General features: G+C 51.8%; 1 protein-coding gene across 1 annotated transcript; it reads left to right on the top strand.

The window, feature by feature from the left end:
• Nucleotides 1–3,627: 3,627 nt before the first annotated feature.
• LOC127476654 (microsomal triglyceride transfer protein-like) lies at nucleotides 3,628–11,482 on the top strand. Its single transcript, XM_051799777.1, has 15 exons — nucleotides 3,628–3,636; nucleotides 4,048–4,155; nucleotides 4,791–4,898; nucleotides 5,354–5,493; nucleotides 5,573–5,726; nucleotides 6,230–6,387; nucleotides 6,604–6,772; nucleotides 7,222–7,329; nucleotides 7,456–7,668; nucleotides 7,776–7,990; nucleotides 8,615–8,712; nucleotides 9,856–9,977; nucleotides 10,386–10,613; nucleotides 10,932–11,056; nucleotides 11,275–11,482. The coding sequence occupies exons 1-15, from the start codon at nucleotides 3,628–3,630 to the stop codon at nucleotides 11,447–11,449; spliced, it is 2,130 nt and encodes a 709-aa protein (XP_051655737.1). The 3' UTR covers nucleotides 11,450–11,482.
• Nucleotides 11,483–11,487: the final 5 nt, after the last annotated feature.

The raw sequence follows: 11,487 nt of genomic DNA, 5'->3' as shown, positions 1-11,487 counted from the left end.
CTCAAAGCCAAGCCCTCCAGCAGCAAAAACCAAGGGGCTGGGGCCAAACCAAGAACTGGTTTGATGCAGCCGTTTCCCCCTTCTTGGATCACAAGCCCAGTGAGGGATGGAGTATCCCCTGATTCCCTTGGCAGTTTGCTCCATGGTGAATCATCCTCACTGCTAAGAGGACCTGCTGCCAATTGTCCTGTTAGCAACAACGTCCCTTGGGAAAATGACTGTTTCCTTTCTTTTCTTTGCTGCTTTGCCTTTGCTCTTTTTCACTGAGTCACCCCATAAAGGTTTACCCCCATGGGGCCTGCTCTGTACTCAGTTATCTCCTGCTTCCCCCTCTGGCTGCATATTTAATCAGTGAGGGGTTTTTTTCTACTTGCTTCCAGGTCTTTCCTAAAAATTCCTGAATAATAAAAGGCTGGAGTGGGAGTCTTAACTAAAGACTACCCACAAAAAAAAAAAAGAGAAAGTAACAGAACCCCTTAGGGAGCCTTTCCTTCCACCCTCCCATCTGCCCCAAGGTGATCAGATATTGGAAACAGAGCTGGAAATTCCTCAGCTAGTCAAGAGCAGTGCTGGCTAAACCCTGAGATGGTACAACACCTTAGAGATTGGCCACTGGGACTGGTATTCCCCTGTCTAAGGCGTGTTTGAGTCTCATTATTTCCACTAGACATTTTTTATGACAATCTGGACATGAAAATGCCCTGAAAACAACCATAGCTTGAGGTTTGCAGGCTTTGATGCAACAGCCCCTGTTTCCTCCATGCTGCTTCCCCCTGGGTTCAGCTGGGGGCACATTGACCACCGTTTGCCAAAGTCCACCCTGACATCACACCTGGGTGGCAAAGTGCCCATGTGCCTCCCTGCCCCGGGCACGGTGACCTGGTTACACTGACCACCCTGCTTTGCCCGTGGATTCTGGAGCTGCCACGTCAGGTCCTGCAGCCAGAGACCCCCATGGCAATCCAGCAGCTACCAGTGGGACAAGGACCACTGGAGCATAAGGGTGGGAGGGGCTCAGCACCCCAGTTCTGTCTGTAAACCTTCCCACCAAGTCATTTTCAAGGGAGTTAGCTTTCACCTCTCAAACTTCCCAATGGGTAGCAATCAGCAGTCCAGAGATGCCTATGGGAAAGTGGGTTGCAACTTGCCACCTTCCCACACCCCAGTCCTGGAAGGACTCAGCAGCCAAGCCTAAAAAAGCAACCTGCCACAGTTAGTTCCAGCTGGAGACCTCCTTATCAGCAGGGGTTTGTTTTTTTCCACAGGCTATTTCTGTTTGCCTTTCCTCTCCAGGCAGTGTGTTTAGCACACCCAGCACAGCACCCATCTCCTAACCCCTGGGGGGTAACGATGCTCATGGTACAGCCCATCCCAGGCTCTCCCCATTCCCTCCAGCCTGGCCCTTTAAGTAACTTGACCCTCCGGGCTGCAAATCCCAGTCTCGAACTAAAAGGATGGAAAAGCATTTTCCCCCCTCCCCCTGGGTCTTTTTTGCTTTTGAAAGAAACTGTCTCTTCCCCTTTCTCTGTTGGTGGGAAGACATGGATCACCAAGGGACAGAGCAGCTTTCTGAGCATTCCCCTCCCATATCAAGGCAAACTGGCAATTCCCCCCACACACACTGCTTCTGGCAGCTCTTTTTTCCAGCTTTCCTCCCCTCCCGCCGGTCTTTGGCAAAGCTCAGCTGATTTCCAAACCCTCCGTGGCTGCTGGGGGTTGGTACAAAGGTTTAATTATTTGCTTTTCCTTGGGTGTGTAAGGCGGGGACAGGGAGAAGGTTGGGCCCCATGGCCTGACACTGCTAATCTTGCCCACTTTTGTTGTGTAGTCCCTCTCTCCCCCCCCTCATTCCCTGTCTCCCGCCCAGCTCCCAGAGCCCACCATGAGCCCGCAGGCAGTTTTGGAATGCTTTTGCCTGCTTTGCTTTTCCTTCATGAGAACAGCAAAAGGTAAGAGACTTTGGGCTGATTTGGGTCCAGGGGCAGGATGGGGTTTGGATGCCCAGAGAGATGAGATGCTCATCCCAGGGCACAAAGAGCCTCCCTGGATCCACATAATCCAGTATCTCCCCAGACTCCAGCTGGGGAGGCAGGAGTGATTGCCAAACTGCACACGGCCTGAGCATCTCCTGAGGAGGGGATATCTTTGGGATCCTGGAAGTCCTCCCTGGGGGATGAGGAAAACCAGAGAGCTGGAACTGTATAAACTGCACACAGTGCAGAACTATAAAAACTCTTCAGTCCGTCTCACTGAGGAAAGCCCCGGGGAATGAGCTGGATTTCCATTGATTCCTGTCTTTTGTTGTTATAACAAAAGCAAACGTTTCAGAAGCCCAGCAAGTGCATCAGATTTGCAGGAGAATTTCAAGTCACTTCAGAAAATAGGTTTGACTGGCTTTGTCATGGCAAAGGCAACCCCCCACCTCACACACGCTACAATCATATTTGTATACAAACAAGAGAAGGGACTCCAAATAATTCTAGATAAATAAGTTTAAAGCAGGGAGTTTGGATCTAAAGCTGCCCCATCAACTTCATTTTGCCTTGTCTAATGGGTAACACATAATATGAAGAATATGGCCTCTCTTCTCCCCTACAAATGTTTTTTGTGCCCCAGTTAATGTTGAACAGGCACTGTGAGATATCCCTCTTGTCTGTGGGCATGCTCAGAAAACTTGACTTTAGCATTAAAGTGTGTCTCTCTGGCACTCTCTGAAAGTCCTGAAGTGCCCAAGCAGAGCTCCCACTCTGGCCATCACTTCTAAGGCAGAACTGGAAGCCTGAGGTGGCACCCCAAGAACACCCTAATATCCAAAAGCAGGCACAGATGATTTCCCATGGAAACCTTTCCGTGGGCTATACTTCCACATCAGCATAGAAGTGGCCCTTCTGGAGGCAGTGATGCAGGTCTCAAGCATCCCTAGGGTCTGGGGCCCCTCTAGGATGGAAGTTGCTGGATGCAGCAAGGGGAGGGATTGAGTTTCATGCCGGCTTCCCTTCAACATCCTTCCCTTGCCTCTTTCCGCAGGGGATTTGCAGCCACTTTCTTTCCAGCCCAGGACACTGTATCAGTACCACTACACCCTGGATGTCCAGCTGGACCACATGGCCCCACCATCCCCTGGGGGAGTCTGGCTGCGGGCTCAGGCGTCGGTCCACGTGCACCGGCTCTGGAGGGACCAAAGCGGGGAAGAGCTGCTCCAGGTGCAGGTGTGCGGGGTGGGAAAGACATCACAGCTGGAATTCTCCTCCCGGGAGCACCCCAGGAGGTGTAGCCCTCTTCCCTTTCTAGCCCAAGTCATCTGGAAAACATCCTCTCTGACAAAATCCGTTGCCTGCAGGTAAAACACACACCAGCCTTAGTGTGACACGCTTGGTCACTGCTCTCTGCCATCTTCTGCTGTCATAGATCCGTGACCTGAAAGCCCAACACAAGCCAGATGAGGAGAGGAGCCAGGATGGCCCTGGAGGTCCCCCTGCAGAGATTGAACTGAGCCAGGAGGCAAAGGCAGAGCTCCAGAAGCCGGTGTTCATCTCCTGGAACAGTGGGAAGGTTAGCTGGACACCTCCCGGGCTTGTCCGTGCCCTCTGCAACACGCTCCTGCGCACATCCCAAATTTTCCCAGCTATGAAGCCCGTAGGAACTGTTACTCCACCTCTGATTTCATATCAGAGCAGAAGGAACTGGACAGAGTGCCCAGTGTAGGACTATCTGGTCTCCCATATGATCCTAGATGGAGCCCCATCCTCCAAAGGGGCTGCAGCATCCCATGTTAAAAGCTCTTCAGTCCTAACCATGGGATACAAGCTCCTTTCTGACCTTCTCCTCTCTAAGGCTTTGGAAAACCAGGATGGGGAGGAAAGGGAAGTTTTGTGAACATGGATCCACAAAGCTCTTGCTATTGAGGGATGCAATCCTCCATGAGAAAACTCTTCAGGTGTTTACAGAGTGTTGCTCAGGTTGCAGGGGAGAGGCCTTTTGGCAGCAGAGAGCCTGCAGGGACCCCAGAGATGTCCCCTCAGCCAGGCACCACCTCTTGCCCCCTAGGTCAAAGCTTTCTACGGGAATGAAGCAGAAAGCAGCCTGACCTCCAACTTGAAGCGAGGCATCATCAGTCTGCTCCAGCTGCAGCCCCACGCCAGCACCACGGTGGAGGTACGTGCAGAGCTGGGGCCAGATCCTGCCCAAAAACCAGGGACCATGATGGACCAGGAGAGCTGGCCCTGGAGCACAGCCAGTCCAGGTGCTTCAGCAGAGGAGGCAAAATTCAGGATAAACAGCACAGGCTTTGCTGCTCCAACTGGGCACTGAGCAAGGATGACTGTTGGAAAGGCAGACGACTTAAAATAATCTCTAGACGATTTTCAGGAATGGGCACACTTACAAAATAGTAGTTTTTCCCTGGACAGTAGGAATAGTGGAGAAAAAACTCTGCAAGCATTCCTGCCAAGCAGGATTTGCTTTGCCAGCAGCCAGCAAATGGCTAAGAAATCCCTCCCTCCAGAGCTCAGCGAGGCTGGAGTGACCTGTGAACAACGTGGAGTAATCCCAGAACCCAAAATGCAGGCACAAAGATGCTGCTGCTGGTGTCAGCCTGAAATGCAAAGATGGCCAGATGGATTTGGAACTATCCAACACCCCCCCAAATTCGGCCCACTTTTCCAGCTTTTTGGTGATTTTTCTATTTATTGGGTTGTCCTTTGTGTCTGTCCTCTACACAGGTTGTTTTATTGAGGATGATCAAAGCTGGTCACCCTTGCCCACCCTGGTCACTCACCTTTGTGTTTCAGGAGGATGCCTCTGGGAGCTGCCAAGTCACCTATGCCGTGTCCAACCACTCCATCACCAAGACCAAAGATCTCCTCAGCTGCACAAAACCAAACTCTGGATTCACCTCTGTAAACAAAGCAAGTTCATTACTCTCCCTGTGGTGGGCTCAGGTTGTGTCAAGTACATCAGGGCCATCCCCCAGTTGATGTTTTGTATTCCTCAGACTCATTGGATTGGGAATTAGGTTGACAGGACCAAAGGCCTCTGTTTGTTTTGTTTAAAGCAGTAGCCCATGTTCAGCCCTGACATAAATAGATTAAATCCCATAGATCTCCATGCAGTTATAGCTGCCATGATCAAAATTGAAGGTTTTTTTAAAATATATAAACTCTACTGAATTGAATATAAAACCAGACATCACCACAGAGAGCCCAGGGGCCCTTTCCTACATTTTGCAAGCAAAGCAGGTGACTCAGTGGCCGAAAAGTTCTTTTTCTGCTGATAGAGAGGAGAGAAATCTCCTGAGGAGAGGGCAAGAGAGAAAAGGTTGCATTTTTTTCCTCCTTGCTTTTCCTTTTTCAAGGTTTTTGGAGTTGAGTGGCAGCCCAGCAGCAGAAGCCAGTATGTGGTGAAAGACAACCTCCTCCAGTCGGCCCTGGCAGAGGAAAGCCATGTGCTGGCTCCAGCCCTGAGGTCCAGCTCCAGCATCAAGATCAGTTCAAGGTGAGTGATGACTCCAGCCGTGAGCCACAGAGGGTGTAAATCACAGAGCACTTCCCAATGGCTTCTTCTCCCTTCACAGGCAGCAGCTTCAGTTACTGTCTCCTCCAAAGCCTGGTCCAGCAGAGGTGTCTGGACAAAGCCTTGAGGATGTGCTGGCTGGCGCAGAGGGACGGCACCAGCCCCTGGGCATGGCCAGCCTGCCCTTCAGGAGGGTCTGCACCAACTGCCCGTCGGTCAGTGATGCTACTGACCCCCAAAACTCACCACATGCTCTCCCCCCAACCCGGACACTTGTAGGATTCGGGGTTAAAACACAGTGGTACTTTTGGAGGGGCAGGATGCGGCCCCAGGAGCACACACAGCTGGGTTAAACTCATCACAGCTCTGAGGGCAGGAAATATTCCCACTGCAGGTCGGGCTGGAGAGGATAAACAAGGGATTATTTCTGCCTCCCCAAATCCTCCAGGCTTTTCACTTAGGAAATCTGGAATTGCAACAACACGACGTTTACAGTTTCTCCTGCTCTTTTCCTGGAACTCACCACAAATTGGGGTGTACGGGCTCCAGCACAAGTCCTCAGCAGTGGGGGTGTGAGGCTGCAGTCGATGCCTGCAAGCAGCTGCATGACCCCCATAGGCACCTTCCCACTCCTGAATATTTCCCAAGTATAAACATTATCCCACGATAACGGGGGGAAAAGAGGCTAAACCCCACCTAACAAACCTCACCTTTGCAGCTGAGAGCCCACCTGAAGGCTTTTGACAAATGGGGAATCAAAACAGACCCCTCAAAGGTGGCGACTGCCTGGCAGTTCCAGAGGTTCATCCAGATGCTGCGCAGTGCCAAGAAGAGAGATGTTGTGGAGCTGCTTAGGAGAGCTCCTGAGGAGACACGGTGAGACTGCCAGGAGCTTTCTTGCCAAAATTCTCTGCGTGTAGAACCCTGGCATGAAGAGTCATTCCTGGCTGAGACAGCTGGGGTCATTTGGTGCTGCTCCATACCCCATCCCTGCTCCAGGCAGCCACAGTGCCAGGGTACTCTGCTTTTCCTTAATGCCCTGCATGGTTTTTGAGGGTCATACCACTGATGACCTCCCTCTTCTTGCTCCAGCCCCTTCATCGTGGAGGCAGCAGTGGCTGCACAGTCAACGGCTTCCTTGGCAGCTCTCTCAGAATTCCTGGATTTCAGCAAGGAGGAGCCCAAGTCCCTCCTGGAGAAGTTTCTCTATGCAGCAACTTTCTCTCCCCGGCCTTCAGGAGAGCTTCTCCACCTGGTCTTAGTAAGTATGGACATCTCTTTTCCTCCCTGAGGGTCCTGCATCTGGGATGGATCCGTGCCCTGTTTCATGCAGGAGGGAACAGCAAGCATGTTTTCCTGAAAAAGGAAAATGTGTTTCTGTAGAAATAAATATTCCTGCTTATGGGGTTATTTTGTGTGTGTTTAATGGGACACTGGTGATGGGAGCTGATGGTCCTCAGAGGAAAAGCTTTCAGCAGAGAATGCCTCATGTCAGTACATTACACATAATAAAAGCTTAATTAAAACTACTGTGGAAAATCAGTGGTTTATCCAATTAAACCGTGCATGGCCTCCTTCAAGGCAGGTAAGAGCAAGTTTTTCCTTACTTTTGTGATGAACGCTCTGAGATAAGAGGTAAAACATACTCCTCCTCTCTATTTTCCCCCATTTTTTTTCCCTGCCTAATAATACCCCTTTCCTGATGCCCAGGACAAGCTGGATGGGAAGCAACTGGCCCCTGAGATCTGGGAGACAGGGATGGTTGCCGTGGGCTCTCTGGTGGGCAAGCTGTGCCAGCAGAAGCTGTGTGGGCTGCAGGTGGGTCCTCTGCAAACCCTCATGCTTGGCTTTTTCAGACAGCCCCCAGCTCCAGGCATGCCCAGAATGTCTCCTTCCCCTCCCCTCACTCTCCTCCTCTTCTGCCCTCCTGCAAACCCGGAGCAGGAGGTGGAGCGTGGGGTGGAAACCATCCTCAGGGGGCTGGGAAGTGCCGAGGAGGACCCTGAGGTGGTCATTTACCTGCTGGCCCTGGGGAATGCGATGCTCCCTGGAACCATCCCCGCCCTCCTGGAGCACGCTGAGGAGGGTCCTGCTGCTGTCACCACCACGGCCATCTCTGCCCTGCGGCGATTCCCCACTCAGAACATCTCCAACGAGGTAGGAAGCAAAGCTGCCAAGGCTTGGTGTCCTCTTCCCACCCAAAACCAAGTTGTTGGGGTGCTTTTGCACATCACAGCACTGTTTTCATTTCCCTCCTGCATCAGGTGAAACGAGCAATGAGGAGGATCTTCCACGAGACGAGGAGGAGCTATGAAAAAACCTGTCGCCTGGCTGCTGCAGAAATACTCCTGGATAACCACCCCTCACCCATGGATGTCATCAACATCCTGCTGGCCACCCAGGAGATGGAGACAGAGATGGCAAAATTGCTGCTGCTGAAGGTCCAGAACAGCCTGCGTGCCCACCACCACCCGGCAAGGTGGGCCTGGAGGGGAAGGTTGTGTTTTCTCCCCCTGCTCTACATCACTGTTTTCCTCATTCTCCCGCCCACTCCATCTGTAGTTTTTGACCAGAATGCCTTTAAAATGTGCCACCAACACTTCCTGGGGCTGGCATGGGAGCTGCCTGGAAATTCCTGGAGGAAGAAAAGGGATGCAGATGCCACCCAGCCAGCCAGAACCCAGCATCCTTCCTCATCCTGCCCTGTGACAGTGGGACCCGGGCTCGTGTTTTCAGCAGAGTCCTTGGAGGCCAAGGCAGCTCTGGCTGCCAGGGCAGTGCACAGTTTGTATCTAGGTGTATCAGGGTGCTCTGCATTAATCTTCCTATCTGCACAAAATCAACCAAGCACTCGCATTTTTCAGGGCTAAACAAAAGCTGCACTATAATGTCTGACTGGTTTATCCTAATAAACCAGAGGAGAGGAGAATTCCAGGGTAGCCCAGGTCTGCTCGTTTCAGTTTTTTGCTCTGGGCAGTCAGCAGCCAAAAGAAATACCTTGGAAATTTATATTTCCTCCTTTGCACAGCCTTGTGTAACGACCACTGACATTCTCTCTTCCTTCCCTCCCAGTGCTGACATACCCTTTCCCTTTTGCTTCTAGGAAGATAATGAAAGACATCATGGCAGTCCCGCAGATAAATAACTACAGCTTCTTCTCGAAAGTTGGCACCTCCTCTTCTTTCTCAGGACCTCTGACAGGTGACAGCACAGAGGACATGGATCCCGTGGTCCCCTCAGAGGGCTAAAGGAGGGGCTGGCAGGGAAAGGCAGCTCCCAGGAAAGGCTTAAACTCTATAGAATGCCCCAAAATCTCTGTGTGAGGTTTCTGAGCACGTCCCCCAACACCAGCTGGCTGCCATCACCTGAGATACATACACACCCTTCTCTAACACCCCTACAGCAGGAGGGCTAGGCTGTGCTACATACTTTTCCCAAATCCTGCTAATTTGAAAGAGGAGCTTCAGTGGGACCTGAAACCAATGGTAAATAGTAGGTGGGAGTTTCTGTGCTTTTCCTAAGTCATTTCACTCCATTCCTCAGTTCCTTTGGTATTTTTAATAAGCTCTTCAAAAAGGAGAATCCTTATACTGAGATTAAGAAACAAACAAAAAAAAAAATCAAACTTCAGAGAGACTGCAACAAGCAACAATTGTTAAATGACTGCTTAATTCTTCATCCCTCAACTCTCATTTCTGTCCCTCTTTAAATTATCTCAGTCTAGCTTTGTGGGGGTTAGTGAGGGTGGAATAGGCAACACCTGGGAAATAAAAAACAACCTTACAATGCTGAATCCTTCAAATATTGCAGGAATGGGAGGAGAAGGTGCAGAGTTTTCCCCTCTGGATCATGTAGTTTTATCAGATATAGAATGGCCAACATAGGAGATCCATCCCTACAGTACCAGCTGTACCCTCTATTGAGGAGGCTTACAAATTACCAAGGAGCCACCAGCATCCTGCTTTTAGTGATCTCCCAATTCCTGTCATCATTCTGGAGGAGCTTTTCCAAGAAACCACCCTGTCCTGCTGAGCACTGATGTGGTGACACCGGGTGCAGGGGATGCACTCACCACGATCCCAGCTTTGCACATCCCACCTCCAGCCTCCGTATTTCCACGTCAGCCTTCAGCCCTGCTGCTGCTCTCAGAGCATTTGGGGTTCACCACCATTCAGTGTCTCATGTGCAAAGAGAGATCATAGAATCGTGGAATGGTTTGGGTTAGAAGAGACCTTAAAGCTCATCTAGTCCCAACCCCTCTATCGTGGGCGGGGACACTTTCCACCAGATCAGGTGTGCCAGGTGCTGTCCAGGGATCCTTATGGGCATCTCTCCACCTTTCAGTCACCCAGGACCTGCTTTCCACCTTCGGGCTGGACCTGCTGTTTTTGGAGGGAGGATTCCTGAGGAAGAGCATCTCCGAGTTCTCACTGCTCAGCCGCGGCCGGCGGCTCCGCGTGGCTCAGGTGCACTGCTGGGAGAGGGGTGGGGGTGACAGCATCAATCCCGTGGTGCCACTGCCCTGTCTGTGTCCCCTCCTAGCCTTCTTAGGGTGCCTGACCTCACCTCTGCCCTCAGTGTGCAGAGATCCCCAGAAACAGGTAAATTCATACCCAGATCACCAAAGTGAAGCCAGACACACCCACTCTGGAGAAAGGAGCCCCCTGACCCCGAAAAACAGAGGATTTGACACTGATACCTCAGGGTGCTCAGGTTGGATGCCTCATCCAACCCACTCCAGGCTGATCTCCCAATCCAAAGCGCACCTACCCAAGGGTTGGACAAGCATAGCAACTCAAATAGTGCTGTGGGACACAAAGCACTCTCTAGCTTTGCTCTGTGCCGCTCACACATGTCCCACCTCCGTGTTCTAGGTCACCATTGAAGCACAAGGGATGGAGTCGATGATGGGAGAGAACATCTCGGATGGGGAAGAGGAGCCAGAGCTCATGGCCGGGATGTCTGTCACCTTCTTCGATGTTCAGCTGCGGCCGATCGTCTTCTTCCAGGGATACACAGACCTAATGGCCAAGGTCCTCTTGAGCAGTGGAGAGCCTACAAGTGTGGTCAAAGGGAACCTCCTGCTGATGGATCATCACCAGGTACTGGATGGGGGGTAAGAAGTGACCTGCCTCCATGCCAAATCCTAGTGAATCCCATGAAGTGAGCCGGTGGTTGTTACTCACCACAGATACAAATCTAAGAGCAAGGTGGCACTGCTGGATGCATCTGGGTAAACAGCAGGATGGATGGATGGCTTTGCCATGGGACAGAAGTGGCATGGCTGGAGTTCCTCCCTTGCAAACTCTGCTGCAGGTTTGGGATAAATGGTTCCAGCAGCCACAGGTCACTGCCGGTGTGAGCCACTCATGCAAGGGCAGTGCCCAGTCACAGCAAGCTCTCCCTTCTCCATCTCCCAGGTCATTCCTCTGCAGTCTGGTCTACAAGTGACCATCAAACTCCAGGGTGGGCTGGGACTTGACATTTCAGCCGACATGGACGTGGGCATTTGGGAGCAGGAACTGAAAACCAGCATCAACACGAGGTGAGAGGGTGAGGAACTGCCTGGCTGTGGGGATGGGGGTACCTGGGGTCTCAGCACCCAGCACCAGTGTGGCTTTCCACAGTCCCCAGCTCTTCTCCTGGTGGGCCTGGTTACACTTTCCCATGGCCAGACCTCAAATTAAGGTGTTGATGGAGTTGTTTGGTGCCCAGCACAGGGCCGTTGCTCAGTGATCAGGCTCATGTGCTTCTATCCCACAGGGGAAGCCTCTCCATGGATTTCCAGGCAGAACTAGACTCCCCTTTCCTCCAAGCCACCCTGAGGAGCCAGACAGAGGTGGAGACCTCAATCCATTTTGACACCACGCTAAGGTTTTCCAGCAGCCCTGTGCTCATGTGCCTGCAGCTGAGAGAGGAGCAGGTCCCATACAGGTAAGTCCCTGGGTGCAGTCAGATACTGTACAAACATCATGA

This window comes from Manacus candei, unplaced genomic scaffold, assembly GCF_025592945.1.
Source record: "Manacus candei isolate 608988 ecotype Guabito, Panama unplaced genomic scaffold, ASM2559294v1 h1tg000050l, whole genome shotgun sequence".
Lineage (NCBI taxonomy): Eukaryota > Metazoa > Chordata > Aves > Passeriformes > Pipridae > Manacus > Manacus candei.
Note: the sequence above shows the minus strand (reverse complement) of the source record. Positions and strands in the feature narration are given on the sequence as shown.

Bases quoted from the DNA above. Each gene is read 5' to 3' on its own strand.
- LOC127476654 (XM_051799777.1), top strand. The intron at 7,330-7,455 runs GTGGGTCCTCTG...AACCCGGAGCAG, and splicing joins AGAAGCTGTGTGGGCTGCAG to GAGGTGGAGCGTGGGGTGGA. The intron at 11,057-11,274 runs GTGAGAGGGTGA...TCTATCCCACAG, and splicing joins AAAACCAGCATCAACACGAG to GGGAAGCCTCTCCATGGATT.